This window comes from Urocampus carinirostris, chromosome 11 (assembly GCF_059441175.1).
Source record: "Urocampus carinirostris isolate Australia breed hairy pipefish chromosome 11, RoL_Ucar_1.0, whole genome shotgun sequence".
NCBI classification, from domain to species: Eukaryota; Metazoa; Chordata; class Actinopteri; order Syngnathiformes; family Syngnathidae; genus Urocampus; species Urocampus carinirostris.
This window is the reverse complement of record NC_142359.1, coordinates 9,256,381-9,280,360: the sequence shown is the minus strand read 5'-3', so window position 1 is coordinate 9,280,360 and position 23,980 is coordinate 9,256,381. Positions and strand designations below refer to the sequence as shown.

The following is a 23,980-nucleotide window of genomic DNA, read 5'->3' as shown; positions in this document are numbered from 1 at the left end:
AAACAAAATGAAAATAAATCCAAACAGCTTACTCCCCAAGCCTGCACAAAATTTAGTAATTGTATTCATATTTAGTTTCTTTTGTCTTTTATTAGAATATTTGGTATTGGAGTAATCCAAAAGTAATTGAAAGTAATCCAGTTAAAGTAACCCTACCCAATTTTGGTCGTCTGAACTTGTTTTCGAAAAAGAGAGACACCACCCACTCAGAACATTGGAGGAGGGCTTTCTGGGCACCTACATTAACTCACTAAACTGCTTTTCGAAGCAGATTAACTACCAACTGGGAAAAGATTGACCGTTGCAAACAGGTGAATACTATAATCCGTACATGTTTGTTTTGTTTACTAGTTTGTCTTTCACGATGACGCGATTATTTTCGTCGTGTTTCAACAACGTGTTGAAAGTACGGTATTGTAATTTATTTAAACTGTTCACCGAATAAGCAACCGGGTAACCGTCTCCGTTTTGTTACTCCATACAATATTTAAGAAGTTTTTGTTATATACTTTCTTCGTCAACCGGTTTTTTGTGTTAGCAAGCTAGCTAGAAGCTACCTCATGGAACTTTCATGGGTAATTACATCAGACAAAATGTCTATTCTGTTCGAAAGGTAGTTAAACCGGATTAACTGCCTCGCACGAGTTCGCGCAAACAACCAATAATACTTTTAAAATGGTAACTTCGTATTTTAATAAATGGTCCAAGGCTGTTTGTAGATTTTATTAAACCACTTAAACCAGTGGTGAGCAAACTACTGCCTGCGGGCTACACGCGGCCTTTCAGGCTTTTTAAACAGGCCCGCTAAACAAAAATGGTTCATAGTCAGGGTCGGGTAAGGTTACTTTAACTTGATTACTTTAAATTGCTTTTGGATTACTCCAATACCAAATATGCTAATAAAAGACAAAAGAAACTATTAATATGAATGCAATGACTAAATTTTGTGCAGGCTTGGAGAGTAACGGAATACATGAAACGGCAAAAATGATGTTGGCAAGCTGTTTGGATTTATTTTCATTTTGTTTCTGTCGCATTTTATGTTAGTTTTGCCGGAGATCAAAGCCAGGACAGAAAGCTTACCACGTATTGTGAGTCATCATTTTATTCATATTTAGTTTCTTTTGTCTTTTATTAGCATATTTGGTGGAGTAATCCAAAAGTAATTGAAAGTAATCCAGTTAACGTAACCCTACCCAACCCTGTATCATAGTATATATAATTTTAACATCACATACTACTTACAGATATTGTTTTTGGGGTGCAATTCTTATCCCCACTGTACCTTTGAGGAATAGCTTTTTCCCCCACAAAGCTAAAATTACTCTTAACCACAGTTATGGAACACCGTTTCAAGTGCAATATCCCGGGTGTGAGTGTGTGTATAGTATTTTTTTAAATGCCAATACTTTGTTAGAGGTGATTACTTTATATTTTTTGTGCTTATTATTTTATATATCGTAGATTTTACCAACTGCAGTGCAACCCTTTTGTTGTAGTAACACAATGATAAAGGTGGTTTGATTCTTGTGTAATTTTAAGTATTTCAAACCAATTTGATGGAATTAATCTTTTGTAACAAATGTAAAACCTGTACCACATTTTATGGCGCACCTATATAAACCCAAATTGGCTTGAAATTTGAAAGTGCGCCTTATAATCCAGCGCACTTCATAGTCTGGAACATGCAGTGGATAGAATTGTAAATGCATAGTTTGAAATTAAATTTCAACTGCAAAAAGATGAATCAAACTGCAAACGGTAACCATTTATGAATGAATTAATTTAATGGAGAGCTAAAAGCAGATCCCATAATGTTAATGTTCCAAGAAATAAGCTCTTCAAATTGAAATGTAATTATTTGCATGCAACCCAAGCTCTTGCTGTAGTTTTAATTCCATGCGTTATAGACCATAAAAATTTTAGCAGAAAACAGGTTTTTGAGAGTGCACCATAATACGGTGCTTATAGATAGATAAGTGCAACTCTGTATATTGTTTCATAGAAGCAAATAAGAACAGGTCTTCATATTTTTTTTTTCCTCAACTATCAACTGCGTATTTGATCTGAGACGAAAAAAATCGAATCAATCTTTTTTTCTTCCTCATGGCCAACCTTCTTCCAAATTGTAAACCCAATGCGGCCTGCTACTGTAAAGGTTTGCCCACTCCTAACGCGACTTTTGCTCCCTAGGGCAATAAAGAGCTTAAAACGAAGAAAAAAAAATATCTGCTCTAAAAGCATATAGAGTGCATTTTGAACATCTTACATCATTTTTTATTTTGTACACCCTCCTAAAGTCAAGGTTACTCCGCTGTGACCCCTAAAGGTACAGCAAAGTGAGTGTTCCCGAATAACAGCAACTCTTTTTGTGTTCTGCCTCAGGAAACGTACTAAAGATGAACTCCGACGTCGACATGAAGGACGTAGAACTCAACGAAATGGACCCGGAAAAGCAGCCCATGACCGGGGAGAACCAAGCGGTCAGCGGTGAGAAAAATGGAAGCGTCAAGGTGAAAGTTCCAGAAGAAGAAGTGGCGTTCACTGGCCTGTCCAAGGAAGCATTGATGAAGGTGGCTGGCACTCCAGGGTAAGAGCTAAACTGGTGTTGTTTCAAGATATTTACTGACATTGAAGGAGGAGGACAGACTTTTCTTCCTCTTAGTGTTGGTTAAACATCCGGTTGAGAGACGTGACGGTATAAAAATGTTGGAGTGAAGCAGTTCTTTTGAAGTTTAAAAATATAATAATATTAATATTCTGGGCTTGTGAGCTCAGAACCAGAACAAGTTTCACTAGTGTGCTATCAAAACGGCTATAAATTATTATTATACCAGAATGGTAGATATCAAGGGGCTATGGGAAAAACAAAAGACAAGTCAGTGGAAAATTCCCCAAATCCCAGCTTCTCACCAGACTTAATCGGGGTAAGATGGGGCCTCAAGAAATCCCGCTTGACCAATTAACTTGATGTGCAGCACAAAGTTCTTATTTTATTTGTGAGGACTCAGGAAGAGGGGAGGTGATTTATGATATTGTAAAAAAATCTAGTTTAACAAGGCTGTATAAACATTTACATGCATTATATTTCTTTGGATCCATATGTTATACTAAATAGAAATTATCCACCATTTATCTGATCATCTTATGGCAGTCTAAAACTTGGGCCATAAACCACAGCAGCAGTACGTTCTAAAGAATCTAGCGTGGCACTTTAAGAGAGAGAGACAAGGCAAAGAAGAACAATGACAGCCTGTAGTTAGGTATCCAAAAATCGTTTTAGTATGGATTTTTATAAACAGATTTTCACCCCAAATAAAGCAACCAATGCGAAGCCCGGCCCAACCCGAACATAATGATTGCCATTTTAGGCCCAAATTTGGATTGTAGTCGTGCTTGGGGTTAAGATCTTACCTCTAAGACTCAATCCTGCAAGCGGTTAGATAAGGCTCAAGGTCTCTCTCTGAGAAGTGAATCACACCACCACTTGGAACAATGTAGGAATTGGATAACCACTAGATGAATGGATACATTGAGGAATCAAGTGAATCAAGCAAGGAGTAAAGAACTACATTCAAATACATGTATAATCATTGACCACAACTAATTTAAGATATAAATGACTGAAATGATAAATAGGTCATAGCTGAAAACTCATACAGTGTAACTATATATGTCAGTGACACATTCTAATACTACAACATCCACTATTCTCTTTTTTTTTTTTTCCTTTTAGTTGGATGAGGTTGCGCTGTGTGTTGCTTGCCCTCTTTTGGCTGGGCTGGATCGGCATGCTGGCCGGAGCCATTGCCATTATCGTCCAGGCACCGCGCTGCAAACCTGTCCCGGAAATGAAATGGTGGAACCAAGGACCTCTGTATCAGATTTCAGACGCTGAGGCTTTCTCCGATGGGTTGGCAGGTACTTTAAAATATTGTGATTTTATTTTTTATCCTGAACATACCAAGGCAACCATTCCACCCGTGATCACCTTCTTAAAATAGGCAGACTTCACGTGTCCAGGCTGGGGCCGGGCTCAAGATATCACTTCCTAGCTTCATATCAAACTGCTTACATATGCAAAGTCTAAAGGTCTCATGAGCAAAAAAAACCCCTGAGTCATTTTTTTTTAAGTATCATGTGCTCAGATATCAGCTGAAGGTTAAGCAACTCAAGCAATTTTATGTGTGGCTAGCAGCTATTCCGTTCTGTTATTTTACAGCTTTAGCTAAGAGCTAGTCATTGCATTTCAGGATACATGTTTAGGAGGGTAAATATTGATTCATTTATAAGTGTTTTTCATTCGTAGTATGTCAATTTGGCACAGTAGAACCGAGGAAGCATGAAAGAGTGATCACATTTTTCCTCATTGTTGTCTTTTATGTAATGATAATAATATAGATCCATCGATTATTTGCACTGCTTATCGCCACTAGGGTTTGCTGGAGCCCATCCCAGCTAAAATCCGGCAGTGGGTAGGGTATAACAACAATTGTAATGGAAACTGTTTGTTTCCTTCTGCACTTTGCTTTAAAGTAATCTACCAGCTTAACAGTGATAGTCCCAGATTTAGATTTTCCTAGTCTATTTTCGAATTGACTTGATAACAAAATGGTGAACATTGTTTAGAATGGGATTAGACCTAGCTCTCCAGGATAAACACGTGATAAAGACTTGAGAGAAAAATATGATATACAGAATGTCAGGAGAAGTATGTAAACATGTGGGATGACGCTTTGCACGGAAAACCACGGCGGCCAGATGATGAAGGTGCTATATTTGAGTCGGATCAGAAGGCTTCTCCTGCTACTGGACGGAAACCAGTGGTGTTTAATGCGGGGGAGCAAGCAAACCCATACCCAAAAAATTGACCAGGAGAGGGATGGCCGCTGCCAGGCTGTACTTGCCCAAGACAGCCCACAGGAAGTGGTGCCACTACGACCCTGCCGGTTAAGGGATCTTTAAACCGCGAGCTAAGCTCAGCGCTTTAGTTACGCGAGGACTTTTCATTTCTCGTGCTGCTGGAGGGAGCCTGTGCATTCCAACTGATTGGCAGGATTTCAAGCCCTCCCACTCATGACCTGGCCCTGCATTTGAAGAACTTTATGTGCTCACATGGGCGCACACGTTCCTGCCTTGCGACGACACAAATAACCCTCGCAGCACACCAGGGCTGCAACAAATTACTATTTTAATAGTAGACTGGTCACCAACAACTGAAACAGTTAAGTCGAACATTTGGGAGAAAAAAAAAAAATCTAAATTTAGTATGTTGATTTAAATATGTGACGGATGTTAGTAAACACAAGATAAATGGGTACAGTGAAATGTATATATTTTATTGAACATACTCTAGATTCATTTAAAATTAAATGAAAATGCCTATGAATAAAAAACATTAGGCACTGTACCCAGTCATAATAAACATAAATTCATAAATAAATCAATGTCAATTTTTTTAGGGACGGAAAAACAAATTAAAAAAAATTAAATCAAGTAAATATTTTTTATCAACCAAGAAGAAGAACAATAGCAGAAGTAAAAGAAAATTTTAAAAATAAATATGATATCCGTTTTAAGAGGTATCAACTGCAAAGTCTGCAACAAAAGTAAAAAAACGATTATCAAAAGTTTTAAATCTGTTAAACCTTTTGTTCTTCGGACTGCATGCATTAAACATCTAATACGTTTGTCAGCCTGGCATAATGCTTAAACTCATGTATTGCAAAATATATGAGTATAAAATGTACAATTCATCTCATCAAAACCGTATTGGCTTGAATGTTGCTTGAATCTTACTGAGGCGAGTCTGACTCTTTTTCGTTCAACTCTCAGGCGTGCTTTTTAAATGTTCCTGCGTCACTGATCTACCGCCATGCTATCAAACTGCGGTTTAAGTAATACTTTTAGTCACCGTGTTAAGGCAGGCTTCCCGTAGGGTCTTTAACCTGATAAAGTCTTGAATTTGATAAACACAAAATGAGACCATGAAATGGTCTTCAATTTCATTTATAAGCCTTGATTTTTCCCGGTCTGTGTTTCGTCGTACCTATCTTGTTTGATATTTGGATGCGCAGGTCGGTTGTGTATGTAAAACAGGAAGTAAACCAAACTCTCCCCCACAATTGCCGCGCCCAATGTCACACATTTGCAATAACCTGTTGCACCGCTCGTGTCATTTTTGCGCCTACAAAGTTACGATCTTAGAAAGGTGCTTCATTGCGTGTTTATCCGTACTTCAAAATCTTTCTGATGTTAATGAAAACACAATAAACTACCGAAATTAAACAACGTCGTGTCGTAAAATTATTTCGAATTTTCTCCGACTATCGATCTCTGACCAATAAATGCGATGTGTCGGTAGGAAAATCCATATTTCCACAATGTACTCGCTTGCAGGCTTTTGTAGTTTTTTTTTTGGGGGGGGTCAATTTGTTGATTGGGTAAGACAGACAGTGCCCTATTTACAAGCAAGATAGGTTCCGAACGATGGTTTGTAAGTTGAATTTGTTCAGGAGTTGCTTCAGTGCTATATTTTGTATGGATAAGGTTTATATAAGGATGTTCAAGGCTTCTAGAAGTAACCTGTATTCTTTTGTACTAAAAATAAATATTTCATAGAACAATATGCTCTCTAAAGATAACTAAAGATAAGTTTATCTTACTTTTGGAAGATGAGCTTCATGAGTTGGGCTACTCCTCGGTGGTAAAAAGTGGCAGAAAAAAAGTGACCATTTTCTCAACCGCATCACTTCCTTATTCCACTTTCATTTCAAAGGAAACTGCTCGCCTCTTTTTCACACTTTACACCAACCATATTGAATTGAAGTTCATAGCGCGATGGAGATGCAGTATAGAATGTTTACACACAAACTAGGATGAGGATGCGGATTATTTCTTCTTTGGGGTGGATGCTGGGTGACCTCTCACAGCGCCACACGCCGGTAGTGGTGGAAAGAAGCACTACAGTAATTTCCTGTACTCTGAAAAAGGTGCATACAATATAAAATCTAACTTACAGCAATGTCCAGATATTTTCCGTTCTTATCTACCTTTTTTATGTAAGTCGAATGGTCGTAAGTAAGGGACCGTCTGTAAATAAAAGTCTTACATTTGAACAGAAAAATCCCAAGGAACCCTGTTGGGTTAAAATGCTGCCAGACCTTCCAAGTTTTGGTACGTGTAATTAATGTTGACGCCACCATTTCTGTCTGGTCGGCGGCGCCCTCTGGTCTGGTCAGGTGCAATCGACATTTCGTTCTGTGTACATTGTTACACAGAATGACAATACAAGGAAATTATTATTATTATTATTATTATTTTATGTTAAGGCTCGAGACAGAGACGCTATTGGCTATTGCACATCCATGACACTCAGCAGAGATTATTACATGAAAAGATGCCTCTAGTCTTTGAACAAAACAAAGTTGCGCATAAAATGAAATTCACGTGTCAATTATTTCTATCACCGATATTTGTCGACTAATCGTTTCAGCTCCAAATCTCACATGCATTCCCTCTGCTTCTCCTCGTGCAGGTATTGAGAAAAAGCTGGACAGCGTCAACCAGTTGAAGGTGAAGGGTTTGGTCCTCGGCCCGCTTCACTCCGTGCAGGCGGACCAGCCAAACACGCTGAACCTGAAGCAGATTGATCCGTCTCAGGGAACTGAGAACGACATAAAGGCTGTGCTTGAAAAGGCTCACAAGAAAGGTGTGTACTCAACTTTTAATGTCGCTTTTGGAGAAATTTACGCCATCGGGTGGTGCAGTGAAGCACACATATGTCGCTCTATACCTTTTATTTATACTTTTAAGTTGGCAAGAAAAATATGTGGTGTGATCCCTACAATAGAATGCCAATGATGATGTAAACTAAAATATGTCACTGTTGTGTGGGGAAAAATATCTATTTTTTTTCCCCAGCGTTTCAATTCAAGCAAAATATCTTGCCATTTAATTGCAAAAAAGCCAAGTAGTTTAAACCTAAAGTAACTGCCATGGGTCAAACCAGGAAGTAACTAACTAATCATATTCCAGGGCAGACGTACATCGATCTCAAAACATTAGTTTGTAAATTTTGAGCCCTGCCCTAACTAATTAGAAGTAGCATCTATAGCAAACTCATGCAGGCTGCATTAACATTCAATTTATATCAGGCAAGGGGCCACGAACTATCGTCTTTGAGACCTAGTTTAAATTGACAGTGAGATTTTAAAATGATTCATATATTTTATCAAATGTTTTAACAGCTTCTTTAGAAATTACCTTAGTAGTTTTTTAAATGAGGGATTTTTAAATCTTATTTTTTATACTCACCAATAGTGCAATACAAATTTCAAGTATTCAACAATTAGTGGGAGAATATAACGAGGTAAAAGTACTTGGTTAACTTTTAAGTTAATTGTCGATGTGTCTTTACTTGAGGAAATTATTAAGGGATGACCTTTTGAGAGCAACTATCTGCACTCTATAATCACACACTTAATTTTTACTTCAGTTGTACCGTAAATTTCAGATTACAAGCCACGACTTTTTCCCTAAACTTACCCCTCACCCTATACTTGTTGTTGGCTTGTTCTTTTTTGGGGTATTTTTGTGCTTATTGTATCTAATGATGAATTGGACTTGGCCTTGATTTATAGCTTTCAGGTAGACTTTGCTTTTTCCACTCTCTTCTTTGTTTGTGGCACCATAATAGTGATAATGAGATAAAATCTTTTGCCTTTTTTGTATGTCACCTAAACCATTAGTAGTCTCGTGGTCTGGATATGGTGCCCTCAATGCCACATGACCTGAGTTCTAGTTCCATTGCATACATTTTTTTTGTGATTTTTGGTCAGGGAAATTTTTCTACTGATTTAGTCATTGCTTTAGTCTATACTGTATAAAATGCCCAACTGTTATATGCGCAACGGCTATACTGGACTGTCTCAGAAAATTAGAATATTGTGATAAAGTTCTTTATTTTCTGTAATGCAATTAAAAAAACAAAAATGTCATACATTCTGGATTCATTACACATCAACTGAACTATTTCAAGCCTTTTATTATTTGAATATTGCTGATTTTGGCTTACAGCTGAAAAAAACTCAAAAATCCTATCTCAAAATATTAGAATACTTCCTCAGACCAAGTAAAAAAATAATTTTATAACAGCAAAACTAAATCAAACATTTGAAAATGTCCATTGATGCACTCAGTACTTGGTTGGGAATCCTTTTGCACGGATTACTGCATCAATCCGGCATGGCATTGAGGCAATCAGCCTGTGGCATTGCTGAGGTGTTATTGATGCCCAGGATGCTTCGATAGCGGCCTTCAGCTCATTTGCATTTGTAGGTCTGGTGTCTTTCATCTTCTTCTTAACTATACCCCACAAATTCTCAATGGGGTTCAGGTCAGGGGAATTAGCAGGCCAATCAAGGACAGTGATGCCATGGTCAGTGCACCAGTTACTGGTGGTTTTGGCACTGTGGGCAGGTGCCAGATCATGCTGGAAAATGAAATCCTCATCTCCATAGAGCTTTTCAGCAGATGGAAGCATGTAGTGCTCTAAAATCTCTTGGTACACAGTTGCATTTACTCTGGACTTGATGAAACACAGTGGACCAACACCAGCAGCTGACATGGCTCCCCAAACCATTGCTGACTGTGGGAACTTCACACTGGATTTCAAGCAACTTGGATTTTGCTCCTCTCCAGCCTTTCTCCAGACTCTGGCGCCTTGACTTCCAAATGAAATGCAAAACTTGCTTTCGTCTGAAAAGAGGACTTTGGACCACTCTGCAACTGTCCAGTGCTTCTTCTCCATAGCCCAAGTCAGACGCTTCTTCCGTTGTCTTGAGTTCAGAAGTGGCTTGACCATGGGAATACGGCTATTGTAGCCCATTTCCCGGACACGTCTGTGAACTGTGGCTTTTGATACCTGGACTCCAGCTTCAGCCCACTGTCTTTGAAGCTCCCCCAAATTCTGGAAGCGGCTCTTCTTCACAATTTTGTTAAGGCTGCGGCCATCTCTCTTGGTTGTGCAGCGTTTCCGGCCACATTTTTCCCTTCCAACAGACTTTTTGTGGATATGCTTTGAAACTGCACTCTGTGAACAGCCTGCTCTTTGAGAAATTTCTTTTTGTGTCTTACCCTCCTGATGGAGGGTATCAATGATGGTCCTCTGGACAGCAGACAGATCAGCAGTCTTCCCCATACTTGTGATTTAGTTTACTGAACCAAGCTGAGTGTTTTTAAGGCTCGGGAAACCCTCGCAAGGTGTTTCGAGTTAATTAGATGATTCAGGTGATTAGTTGAATAGCCTACTTGTATACTTTTTCATGATATTCTAATATTTTGAGATAGGATTTTTGAGTTTTCTTAAGCTGTAAGCCAAATTCAGCAATATTAAAATAATAAAAGGCTTGAAATAGTTCAGTTGATGTGTAATGAATCCAGAATGTATGACATTTTTGTTTTTTTAATTGCATTACAGAAAATAAAGAACTTTATCACAATATTCTAATTTTCTGAGACAGTCCAGTATATCCGGTAGCTCTTACTGAAGTTTTACTTCCATGCGCCTTTATATATGAAAAATACATGACAAAATTTGGACAATTTTACCTTTTTTTAATAATTGATTTTCACTGTTCTGTGCACTGCTACATCCTATTGTAGCCTGGTTATCCTGGAATGGGAATTACCACTTGTGTGGGCCCATTTCAAGGTTTTTTGTTTTTTTTTTATGTTAAGGTTTTGAGTTTTTCCCTTTCCCGCATGTCTGCTTCAGATTAGGGGATTCTGTAATTGTGGCTTGTGCAGTCCTTTTGAGACATCTTGTGATTAAGGGCGATACAAGTAAATATGAATTGACAGAAGACTTGTTTGGGGGTAGCGTCTTACAGTGCGGAGCACACAGTACTTATTCTCCACCAATGATACAGTTTGCAAGTAGATCTACCAAACACTTAGAATTAAAACAATAACCACCCCACCTAAGACATATTTTAACAGAAAGTGCTCTAAATATAATGAATAAAAAACATAAACCATATTATTAAATGCAATTTTAAGTGTTCACTCATGTTTGTAACATCAGCAGCACTAAGTTTAAGAACCTCTCATGTGGTCTTAGGTATCTCTGTGGTGCTGGACTTGACTCCAAACTATCTGGGCATGTCCCCATGGTTCAGCAGAAGCGACATCAATGACGTGGTGGACAGCGTCGAGGTCGGCCTCGCTTAATTTGCAAAAATGAGCAGGTTTTTGAAGCGGGCGTCAAATAAACGTTTTTGTGTCTGTCTTGCAGGCGGCGGCAGAGTACTGGCTCGACCTCGGCGTGGACGGCATCAAAATCTCGGATCTCGCCACAGCATCAAACGCCGCCGACTTGTCCAGACTGCTGGCTACCATCAAGGGGAATGACACCGAGAACGATAATGCTAAGTAAGAGGACTAGTTTGGTGGTCATCAACCACTTACACTGTATATATTCACTTTTTTTTTTATTTATTTTTTTACCCGAAACCGCTTAGAAGCCTGCGAAGTTTTACATCGCTAAATTACGGTAATAAAACAATAGCTGATCAGTCGACAAATACCGCCGAATCAAATTTGCTCAACATTGGATACTACACGGATTGCGGCAAGGCATTCGATTTTCTCTCATCATCACACTAATTTCACTCACAGTAGCACGTTGTTTCACCTTTTTTATCCTGAAGGCGCACATGATTGGTCAATCGTTGTACTAAGTTGTTTTGGCTGAACTCATTCCCACAATGCCCCATTACTGTGCCACGTTGTAATAAAGCATTCCGGGAATGAGTTCAGCCAAAACGACAGCAATATTTTTAACCTGTTTTTCAAGATTTCCTTGGTTGAATAATGATTTAAAACGGGCAACATTAGGTGATTTTTACTTTTGATTTTATTTCAGAATGTTCTAGAAAAATGCTACTTAAAATATGCAAAATGTAAAATCAGAAAAATTTAAATGTACAAATGTACTCATTTTACAATTTGTTTCCTCTTCTTTTTAGTGAAATAACATTTAAAACTAGGAAAAAATGCATTATTTTTACTGTATTTGATTGTTTTCTTTTTGTTTTGTTTTTTAACTCCAATCTTAAACAGCTTCATCAAACAAAAGACCTCACGAACATATGGTGTATAAAAAGAAAAAAATAATATTAATCTGCTGCCACCTATTGATATGGATTAATGTTACAGTTTCTTGGCTGACCATTGGAAGAAAGCAAAGATACTGAACATTAGACATAGTCTCATGGCACACTAGTTGAAAAACTGGATGAAAAACACTGTATGCAAGGGTTTTAAGTGTGTGCTGATTTTCCATGGCTTGTGGGAAAGTTCACATTTGACATTTAGACGCTGCAGCTCGGCGTGGCATGAAAAGCATTCCAGCGCCGCGGGGGAAGGTTAGCGGGAGACGGATCGGATTCAAAGAGCGGCTTCAAAGTCATTTGTTGTGTAATCACTTTTTACATTTTGGACCAAAAAGTCAGTTGTTTGCTTCTTGGGCACTTATTTGTGGCACCACATTGAATTATTGGCTCACAAAGGTTTAAAAAAAAAAAAAAAAATTTGGTACAGTAATCCCCTGTCTTTTACGGGATCGAAACTATGTAGGCACAAAAAGTGAGGGGCCTGTAGACGGAACCTACAAAGTAGAAACCTTTCTATTCATCTATTAAGTACTCTATTATTCATTAAAACGAATGTGCCTATTTATAGGCTTACGCATTCGTTTTTCAAATCAAAGTACTGTTATTTTGTCAGTCCAGAGCGTTTTGTTGACATTTTAGAGAAACTCGAAATTTAAAAAGAGTTGCGCAAAACGTAAGGTAGGTTCGACTGCCTGATTTACGCAAGTGTGCCACGTCGACCGCACGTTATCGATGGAGAGATGCAGTAAAGGGGCAGAGCGACTGTAAACCTCGATACAGCGAGGGATTACAGTATTATGAAGTGCTAAACTTGCTAAACAGGGTGCAATGTAGTGGTAATGACTGCATTTTCGTCACGGCTCAACAAGAACTCCTTTCTCTAGGATGCTAATAGGAGTGGCTGAAGGCATTTCAGCCATGGAACTCTCCAATCTACTTAACACTTCCGGCGCTGATATGGTGTTGTCCGACCTTCTCAGCGCTAATTCCCAAGGTAGTGAGGGACCATCTGTGCTCCTTACTTTTGTCCGGTTCTCACTTTTGACGGCCATTGTCTTTTCAATGTCTTCTCTAAGGGGGGGAGCGGATTAACGTTCTGAACGTGCTGCACACCGAGCAAAGAGGTCTTGGATGGTTTCTGGGCGCCACTCGGCGGGACCAGATGTCCAAACAAGCTGCATCTCGGGCCTTGATCCGGCTCTATCAACTGCTGCTTTTTACTGCGCCCGGAACGCCCGTCTTTAACTTCGGGGATGAGATTGGCCTCCAGACTCAGGTAGGGTATTTGTGGAGACCCCCCTTCCCTTTGATTCCAAACCTTAGTTGAAAAAAAGAAAAATCCTCTTGCATTACAATCATGTCCCTCTACACTGAATTAATGTTGAGCTTAGTTTTAAGGTAAAGTTTTAGCGAAGTTAGAGGATTCTACTATCTAGTGAACTAACCTTTTAAAACAGAGCTCCCTTTTACTGAAATTAATGATGAACAAAGGTTATTCATATTTATTTAATAACACTGATATCAAATGTCAGTAGTCATTAGAATAGATACTCAAAATAAGGAGAGAAGACATCAATTTATTTGTAACTTGCTAGGCAAACAGAACAGAACAGGATGAGTGTACAAAAAAGTCTTAACTATCCCGAATTTGTTTTCAAAACTGTTCCCTGGGCCTTTTTTTCCTCATTATTTTTGGGTGTGTGTATCAAAGAACAGCAACATTTTCGATTGATGGTGACGTTGATGTAAACAGTGCATGATAGTCAAAAGTACCAAACTGGGGCGAGGTTTAATAGTCGGAAGTACCAAACTGCAGCGTGGTGCAATTTACTTTTCAGGTGTCCAATATTAAAACAGAATACATTTTCTACTCCTGAATATATATATATATATATATATATATATATATATACTTTAAATCTTGTATCCAATTCAATTGCAAAACTTGTTATATAATGGTCAAATAAAAAGTGAGAAATCCGATATTCGTCAACAGACAATAACATTCATTTTTATAATACTTCAAGCCGCAACAAACCTAAGCTTTAGTACTCTTGTAATGAAGGCTTATCATTAAAGATCTTGTGAATATTTTAGTTTGGGGTAAACCAATTTTCTCACGTGTTCTCAAATCGTTTCAATTTAAAACCTGCAGTGGGTCAAGGACATGAATGATTGTCAATACAAAATCAAAGAATCTGTACTTGCATTCATAGGGTGGAAACTCTCCTCGAATGGTTTGGGACCTTGAAGAAGACCCTAACACTAAAGCAGGCACAGTCAACGAGACGGTAGAGGTAAGTGCTGGAACAGGAAGAATATTTCTAAATGCCCACGTCCATTTTTCAAACTCTCTTCGTTCTTCGTTCACAGGCCGAGCGCAACGAATATCTGTCGGTGAGGAAGTGGTTCAGATCCCTGAGTGACCTGCGAGGCAAAGAGCGCTCGCTCCTCTACGGCGACTACTACCCTCTTCAGTATTCTGCATCAACGCTCGCTTACATGCGTCTTTGGGACCAAAGCGAAAGATTCGTCACGGCAGTCAATTGGGGCGACTCCACTGAGACACTCCAGTTCACTTTGGCGCCCACAGGCGAGTTGCTTTAAATATACCGTATTTTCTGCGTTATAAGGCGCACTCGGTTATAAGGTGCACCACCAGAAATAAGTATTTTGTGATATATATTTAAGTCAAGTCATGTTTATTTGTATAGCCCTTAATCTCAAGAAGTCTCAAAGGGCTTTACAGACTATTATGACACCATCCCCTGATCTAAAACCTACGTGAAGGCGAGGAAAAACTCTTAAACCTCAGTATGAGGAAAATGAAGAAACCTTGAGAAGGTGCTGCACACGAGGTAATCCTTCCAGGATGACAATAGATGTTGCAGGGGAATCATGAGTCAAAACACAGACATCAACCTCATGAAATATAGGTAATAACAGAATGACCATTTGACAGCTTTCTGTTCCAAAATCTTGAGCGATGCAGCAGTTTTAGATGATTGCACAGTGTTTACCATAGGATTTTATGAGACCCTGGAGGGGAGACAGTCTCAAGTGGCCCAGGGGAAATGGAACATTTGGTACATTTCAAATTTAACTGACTGTTTGCCGTCATTTATATAATAAGAAACTTAAAAGTCATTTTGATTAACTTCACACGTACACACTTAACACCTATCAGGGTTTTCCGCGGACCCTTGAAAAGTCTTAAAAGGCGTTAAATTATTATTCTAAAAGTGAGGCTTTGATTGGCATTAAAATGTCTTAAATCCAAATTTTGAAAGTTAAAAATGTGAACACATTAGTAAGATTCATATATGTTTCAACTTAAAGTATTTAGTAAAATTCGTCTTTAATAATTGATATACTTTGGTGGCAACCTGGCGTGAGCACAATACGGAAGTATCAAAACGGTGATGTTGTTTCAGTCGGGCGCAAGTCTTTGGTCTAGCAAATTGGGACAGAGACGTTTATTTTTGACTGTGGGTAAATGTTAATTTTAATGAAAAGTGACTGTCAGACCAACGTTTTTTTCCCATGGCTTAAAGCTATGCCAGGTAACTTTTTTTTCCAATTGTCTTTTTTTTCCTCTCGACGTAGTCTTAAATTTAATTTTAAAAATGAATCAAAACAAGTCTTGAAAAGTCTCGAGGTTAACTTGCCTTAATCTGTAGGAACCACGATATGTCATATTTTTATTATTATATTAGTAATAATACCAGTTTGGGACTCTGGTGGGACCAGGTTAAGCCCCTGTGGCCCTCCAGAATTTTCCTAAGGTATGGGAAACACTGATGCAAGGTACATAGTAAAAAATCAATGTATTTTAATTCAAATGATTCATTTCATAGTCGATTATGACATCTGGTTTTACCTCTAAAATGTATTAACTCATTCATTATTAGTTACTGTGCTTTCCTTATTCTGAAGTATTCCCTGATTCATAAGCTAGACAGGTAGTCATCTCGAATAACTAGACTTATTTCTTTAGTTTTTGTTTATTAGGACAATATCCTCAACCATTACCCTTATAAATTCACCATAAAACTAAAAACAGTATACAAAAATGTCCTATCAGCTTTCTAACTATACATATAAAATACAGTGGAACCTCGGTTTTCGAACGCCTCTCAGTTCGAACAAATCGGTTCTCGACCAAAAATTTCGAGAAATTCTTGCTTCGCTTTTCGTTCAAAAAATCGGAGTTTGAACGCCAGTACACTAGGGGCGACACTGAGCGGCGTACGAGTGTAGATTGCCCCCACCCCTCGTGAAGAACTGTTGCAACGGCAACGCGCACTCCTTTTCTGTTTTCGTTTTTCAAAAGCGGTGAAGGGAGTGTTTTAACCCCTAATTATGCATCGGAAGAAGGTTGGTGCAAGCAGCAAAGTTGCAACAGGTGAAAAAAGAGTAGTGCGTACAACTTTTGCATTTAAGAAAGAAATAATAGCAAAATATGAAGAAAGTGTGCGAGTTTCGCTACTTTCAGGAATACAGCATGGCTTCTGCCGACCGGTAAGAAATCCTATTCATAATTCTTTTCTTTATCCTTTAACCGCTCACCACTTGTTGTGGAGACTCTGGTGCTAAATGACGTGTTAACGACCTGATTGCGCCTAATAGTGCGTTAAATGCAGTTTTTCACTTCTGTGTTTTCCGATGGGATTGTCATCGTCAACAGAGGGGTGCTCTAATGCTCGAGATGAACAGTTTCGGCTAAATTGGATAGGCCTACGTTATCATTTTCCCCACGCATTGCTTAGGTATCAGATTCAAGACTATCAACAGATTCGGAAAACACAAACCAACAACTGAAAAACTTTGCCCAGCCCTGGTTTAGCCTCATTTATAGATATCGGGGTGGAATGTACAGTTATTACAGTTATAACCCAACGTTCCCTCTAATTTTCCACGGGTCTTAGCGTTCACACAAAGTCGGTGAGCAACGCTTGAAACAACAGTGAGCAACCATAATCCAAGTGTGGCAAGATCATTTATTATCAAACATGTCCAAAACTTGACATCAAGTTTCCGGCAATGCGAAATTATTTTTCTCTTTTGAATGAATTGACTCATGTACTATTGGAAAGGTTGTATGGCCTACAAACGTCCTTTGTTCTTACAAGTCTTATATATTTTGTCGCACAATATTAACATTTTTGGGGGCTTGTTTAGTCGGTTGTAATATACAGAACTGTACTTAATCACATTTTTTAGGGGAAGTACAATGTTGGCAACAAGATTCATTTGATATAATTGGAAATTATTTGAATGTAACACGAAATTTTTCTTCTTTTTCCGTGTTTTTTTTTCTACTTTTTTTTTTTATTTCCTTTAAAAAAATCTCATTGTGTTTATATTTTCCAGCTACTTTTTTGGTTTTGTTCTTTATCTACTTTTTTCCTATATTTCTTTTCTTTTTTTCTGGCTTTTTTCTAAATTTTTCCTTCCTTTTTTCTCTTCCTTTTCTTTTTTTTCCTCAGCTTTTCACTACTATTTCATTTTGGTATTTTTTTTTTTTGTTCTATTCCCCCTTCTCTTAAGTCATTTTGTGCACAATTTGGTCATGTTGGGATTAAAGAAGCAAAAACAACCTGAAGAGCCGTTTAGGACCCGAAAGAGCCGGTTCCTTTTAGTGAGCCGAGCCGAAGAAGCCGGTTCTCGACAAACTATTAACTTTACTCAACTTCGTTCTACTTCGTCTCGACTTCAAAATACCGCACTTAGGACACAACGTCAGGGGAACCCGTGTATTTTTACCTTCATGCACTGTAACTTTGACTTAAGTCGCTTCTTAGTCATTTTGAGCCCTCATTTTTTGTGCACTGGCTAGATTTTCTTGTGCGCTGAGAATGTGCGAGCACTGCGCAATTGCGCACGCGCGCAGCTTAGAGGGAACACTGCTTATAACCCAACGTTTTATCAAAACTCCATTTTGTTTTTACTCTACAGAAATAGACGGAGTGGAGTTAGCAAAATCGGCGACGGTGAAGTTGTCCACCGATCCCGAAATCAAGGAGGACTCGACAGTGGACCTGGATGAAATCACGCTGAAACCCGGACAAGGCGTCCTACTGCAGTTCCCCTACATGGGATGACCAGGTTCCAGAAAAATAAGAATAGTTTGAATAGTTTTTTTTTTTTTTTTAACAAATAGGGTGACTCGGTCAGAAAATTCATCGTTCGCTTACAAGATAAAAATTGTGCGAACCATTATTACTGCAAATCGGCCAGTCGAGAGTCAGTTTTATTTTAATTTTGAATACGATTTTAGCTTTTTTGACACACACTCCTTGAAAATGTAGATTGTTTACAAAAGCTTGACATTCCGTTACTGTTTGGCCGCCTCTGTGTTTGGATTTTTCGGTTTTAAAGTCTAAACTCGAAGCGTGTACGTTGTTTTCACACTAAAAGAAATTGGTGTCAACGGAAATAAACTCATGTTCTGTGCCGACTGACGTCTTCTTGTCATGTGTGACAAACGGGGAAAGCGCCGCATGTTGAAAAAATGCAACTGTTTAGAATTCTGTAATGAAAGTGTGCTTTTATAACGGATTGGCTTTTAAATAGGTCTCAAATTTAATTTAATTGAAGCTTGGAGATCTTGTCTGGGTAAAAATGGGCTGCATTAGGTTTTTCTCAAGAAATGCTCAGAATAAAAACGTAACTGTTTTCAGATATCTATCAATAAAAATACAGCAAATAAATACAATATTATCACGGTTAATGGAGGTGGGGCAGGAGCATAACTAACGAAAAAAGATGTGAAGTAGTAACCTTTTTTTAAAATGTATTTATTGATTTATTAGAATCAAACTCAATTTACAGGCTCAAATAGTTAACAAATAAAAGTAATCTACTTTTAAACCTGTTTTATCAAGTAACGTCTACCGTATTTTCCGCACTATACGGTGCACCTAAAAGCCTTTTTTTTTTTTTCAAAAGCTGACCATGCGCCTTATTATACAGTGCGCCTTATATATGGATCAATATTAAGTCGCAAAGTCTCGCAACTAAGGCAAGCAGCCGCCGACTAGATTTTTCTCTGAAGGCGAAGTCGTCCGTGGTGTATGCTGGGATTTATATAGCGGCGTTTCATTTCCTAACCAATGTGTCAATCATCATTTGAATCAGTCACTATTGGCTAGAGTTATTCGGAGGTAAAGGGGGCGGATCCTTTTTTATCATTTACAGGCTCGCATAGGCTAAAGGGGCGAAACAAAGCCTGCAATTGGCCGAATAAGATGAATGTGAATCACACGTTGGGTTGCACTACGGCATAGAGAAAACCTTTTTTACTATTCTGTATTTGTAAATATTTTACTCTCCAGGATTTACTACATTCACGGTTGTAAGAAGACCATGGTTACATATCATTATTGAACGTGATGGCTGCAAGAGAACTTAGGTGAGCTATGCGGCTCTATATCTTCCCGGTATCTTGTTTTAGAACGATCTTGATGTTTCTGTAATGAGTCTATTTTTAAACTAAATTCAATTCAAAGTGTTTCTTGTCATATGCACAGTAAAGAACCCCGTTTCCCTGCACAATAAAATTCTTACTTTAAAATAAAATGGAAACTAAGAAATGTTTGGCATTTCTTGAATCCCAAGACTTTTACCTTCCGAATTATATTCGGAACGATGCATTTGAGTGATTGGTGACATCGTACAGACACTGTTTCTGTACATGTCTGAGACACGTATTTGCTTCTTTGCAAACTTTCGGAATGTTAAGGGGGTAATAAGTTTGACTGAACTAGCTGACTGTTTTGTCGACGTTCTATTGTAGCGCCTTATAATCCGGTGCGCCTTGTGTATGGAAAATATAGGACCAAAAACTATTTTTTGGGGGGGGTGCGCCCTATAACCCGGTGCGCCTTATAGTGCGGAAAATACGGTACTTTCGGATTATTTTTGTAAATATTTTTGCTGTTTCATCGCACAATTTTATGAGTGAACTACCTAATCCACTTGACTTAACATGAAACTTTCCTCAAACCATCAAATCCTGCATTTACCTTCAAGTTCTGCCCAACACATGCCATTAGCAGGTAGAGGGGTTCAGCTTTGTTGGCGATAGAAAGCATGTTCCGCTGTAGCCAATCAGGATGTATATTACAATGAAAATTCCCGAAGCAGTGAACCAGAGATAACCAAAGCGCAAAATAGCGAGGTGTCCCTACTTCAGAGACCAGGTATAATTAGTGAGGAGATAAAATCTGATTATTATTAATAGGATTAAAATATATGAATACCAGTAAGCAGTGTACTGACTTTCAAAATCCATTAAGACAACTTTGAACTCACGTTTGGCTTGCAAGTCAATATGTTTTACCTGCATGCACTGTAGTTCTGGAACTCGAGTAAATTGATCGCAATTTCAAGTCCCAAGCTTGCGAAACTATTTGGCCCCCTTGAACTCTGACCTTTTGCCACATTTCAGACTTTGAACATCAAGATGTAAAACTAATTTATTGTGAAACATCAACAATAAGTGGGACACAATCACACTTTATTGGATTTTTTTAACAAATAAAAAACAAAAAAAGTGGGTGTGCAAAATGATTCAGCCCCTTTACTTTCAGTGCAGCAAACTGTCCAGAAGTTCAATGAGGATCTCTGAATGATTCAATGTTGATGTAAATGACTAACGATGATAAATGGAATCCACCTGTGTGTAATCAAGTCTCTGTATAAATGCACCTGCACTGTGATCGTCTCAGAGGTCTGTTTAAAGCGCAGAGAGCATCACGAAGAACAAGGAAGTCGTCATTTTTATTTGTATAGCCCTTAATCACAAAGAGTCTCAAAGGGCTTCACAGGTTATTACACATGAGAAGTTTAGGTTATTCAAATGCTATAGAGTAGAAGTGAGTTTTAAGCTTGGATTTAAACATTTCCACCGAGGTTGCAGATCGGATCTCAGGGGGAAGAGCATTCCACAACACCGGTGCTCGGATGGAGAACGCTCTCGAACTAGCGGAACACTTCTTGGCTCTTGGGATCACCAGAAGACCAGCGCTCTCAGAACGAAGGCTTCGGGCCGGAACATAGGGGGAAATCAGATCTGAAAGATAAGAGGGGGAAAGTCCATGTATGATTTTTATATAATACTAAGAGAACCTGGAAAACACATCTAAGGCTAACTGGGAGCCAATGCAGGTTAGCCAAAATTGGGGTGATGTGATCGGACTTTTTTGTTTTAGTTAAAAGCCTCGCTGCAGCATTTTGTACCAGCTGAAGACTCTTGATTCTGGTCATCGGAAGACCGGAGAGTAGTGCATTACAGTCATCGAGACGGGAGGTAACAAACGCGTGAATTATAATCTCCGCATCCGACTGAGACAGTGTAGGACATTTTAGCAATGTTACGAAGATGGAAGAAAGCGGTTCTAGTAATTTTCTTCACATGTGTTTGAAAGGACAGATCGGGGTCAAATGTGACACCTAAATTTTTAAGTGAATCACTCTGTGTGATGTGACATTTGTCAATGTTCACAGCAGTTTTTGAGAATAAGTCGCGGCATTTAGATGGACCAATAACTAACATTTCGATCTTTTCAGAGTTAAGACGCAAGAAATTGAGTGACATCCACTCTTATCTCAGTGAGGTAGGCCTTCAAATTTGCACAGTTTAGTGTGGCTGATTCCTCCATCGGGAGATATAGTTGAATGTCATCTGCGTATCAATGGCAACTGATATTATATTTGCGAATAATATCACCAAATGGAAGCATGTAAATGCTAAAAAGAATGGGGCCAAGCACTGAACCCTGCGGAACACCACAGGTAACACTAAAGGGCCCAAATGTCATTTCGCCATATTTAACACAGTGCGTCCTATCTGAGAGGTAGGATCTTTGTGGACGTTTCCTGAGAGACCAATCCATTTTTCCAACCGTTCTAGTAAGATATTATGGTCCACTGTGTCAAAAGCAGCACTAAGATCCAGCAGCAGCCAAAGTGATGAAGCGCCATGGCCCCTTGGAGATCATTGGTTACCTTAATCAGAGCTGTCTCAGTAGAGTGGTTAGCCCTGAATCCTGATTGCATTGATTCAAAAAGATTGTTCTCGGATATGAAATCACTCAGCTGCTGTGCCACTACTTTTTCAAGTACTTGAGAAAGAAACGGTAGGTTTGACACAGGTCTATAATTACATAAGCTTTCTGGATCAAAGCTCCTTTTACTTCTTCTAGTTTCCTGACTACTTGAGTCACCTAGGGGTGTCAAATATTTAGGAATCGCCAAAATTCAATGATGATTCATTCTAGAGAACACATATTCACCTAACATGCACAGAGATTTCTTTTAACAATGATGCTATCAGATATTATTTCCATCAGATACATTGAGCATCTGGAATGTTAAGGTGGGGCCCCTAAAACTCATCCTGCAGGGCCTGTTTGGCCCACAGGCTGGGAGTTTTAGACCCCCTACTGTTTGAATCTTGGTTCTAAGTGCAATACCAAATAAAACTCAAATTAATTGACTGAGTCCATAATGTTTTTCTGTTAAACCTCACAGCATTTTCTCAAGAGTCAGTACGTGAAAAGAAAACTGAAAAACTGGTGTGCTATGGTGTGGACAGGGTTGGGTAGGGTTACTTTAACTGGATTACTTTCAATTACTTTTGGATTACTCCAATACCAAATATGCTAATAAAAGACAAAAACTAAATATGAATAAAATGACTCAATTTTGTGCAGGCTTGGGGAGTAACGGAACACATGGAACGGCAAAAATGATGTTGGCAAGCTGTTTGGATTTATTTTCATTTTGTTTCTGTCGCATTCTATGTGAGTTTTGCCGGAGATCAAAGAGATCCAAGCCAGGAGAGAAGGCTTACCAAGTGTTGTGAGTCATCATTTTATTCATATTTAGTTTCTTCTGTCTTTTATTAGCATATTTGGTATTGGTGTAATCCAAAAGTAATTGAAAGTAATCCAGTTAAAGTAACCCTACCCAACCCTGCATTTTATGTTAGTTTTGCCAGAGATCAAAGAGATCAAAGCAAGGAGAGAAAGCTTACCATGTGTTGTGAATCATAATTGTATTCATATTTGGTTTATTTTGTCTTTTATTAGCATATTTGGTATTGGAGTCATCCAAAAGTAATTGAAAGTAATCCAGTTAAAGTAACCCTACCCAACCCTGCATTTTATGTTCGTTTTGCCAGAGATCAAAGCCAGGAGAGAAAGCTTACCACGTGTTGTGAGTCATCATTTTATTCATATTTAGTTTATTTTGTCTTTTGTGAGCATATTTGGTATTGGAGTAATCCAAAAGTCATTGAAAGTAATCCAGTTAAAGTAACCCTACCCAACCCTGCTTTTTATGTTAGTTTTGCCAGAGATCAAAGCCAGGAGAGAAAGCTTACCATGTGTTGTGAATCATAATTGTATTCATATTTAGTTTCTTTTGTCTTTTATTAGAATATTTGGTATTGGAGTAATCCAAAAGTAATTGAAAGTAATCCAGTTAAAGTAACCCTACCCAACCCTGCGGTGTAGATAGAGGAAGTTTAAAGGTGACGGGGGGAATTTAAGGTAATTGAATCAGCATTGCGCTTTGACCGCAACTGTGCGCAATTATGCTAGACTTTCAGTCTGACTCGCCCTAAAATCTTACCCCATGTGCTAGTTTTTAACGACAATTCGGTTTAGTCGTTGGCAACGCAAGCTAGCTGCACCTCATGTAAGCTCTTAAATCACATACCATAAATTCCTACGGAGCGGACCTGATTCAAAGCGCACATTTAAGGAAGAAACTCAAGTTTGTTTTTGTACAAGCTG

General features: G+C 38.6%; 1 protein-coding gene across 3 annotated transcripts; it reads left to right on the top strand.

Annotated features, from left to right (window-relative positions):
- The first annotated feature begins 151 nt into the window (after positions 1 to 151).
- Positions 152 to 18,280, top strand: slc3a2a (solute carrier family 3 member 2a). Of its 3 annotated transcripts, XM_088348323.1 has the most exons (12): positions 219 to 311; positions 1,048 to 1,091; positions 2,386 to 2,590; positions 3,737 to 3,921; positions 7,538 to 7,711; positions 11,123 to 11,217; positions 11,297 to 11,433; positions 13,061 to 13,170; positions 13,253 to 13,452; positions 14,393 to 14,473; positions 14,550 to 14,769; positions 18,135 to 18,280. In XM_088348323.1, the coding sequence occupies exons 3-12, from the start codon at positions 2,400 to 2,402 to the stop codon at positions 18,278 to 18,280; spliced, it is 1,539 nt and encodes a 512-aa protein (XP_088204449.1). In that variant the 5' UTR covers positions 219 to 311; positions 1,048 to 1,091; positions 2,386 to 2,399. The 3 variants fall into 3 exon arrangements, with proteins under 3 accessions (XP_088204448.1, XP_088204449.1, XP_088204447.1); XM_088348322.1 differs by lacking the exon at positions 1,048 to 1,091 and having other exon boundaries at positions 152 to 311; XM_088348321.1 differs by lacking the exons at positions 219 to 311; positions 1,048 to 1,091 and adding an exon at positions 417 to 575.
- The last annotated feature ends 5,700 nt before the right edge of the window (positions 18,281 to 23,980 follow it).

Bases quoted from the DNA above. Each gene is read 5' to 3' on its own strand.
- slc3a2a (XM_088348321.1), top strand. The intron at 7,712-11,122 runs GTGTGTACTCAA...ATGTGGTCTTAG, and splicing joins TGAAAAGGCTCACAAGAAAG to GTATCTCTGTGGTGCTGGAC. The intron at 11,434-13,060 runs GTAAGAGGACTA...TCCTTTCTCTAG, and splicing joins ACCGAGAACGATAATGCTAA to GATGCTAATAGGAGTGGCTG.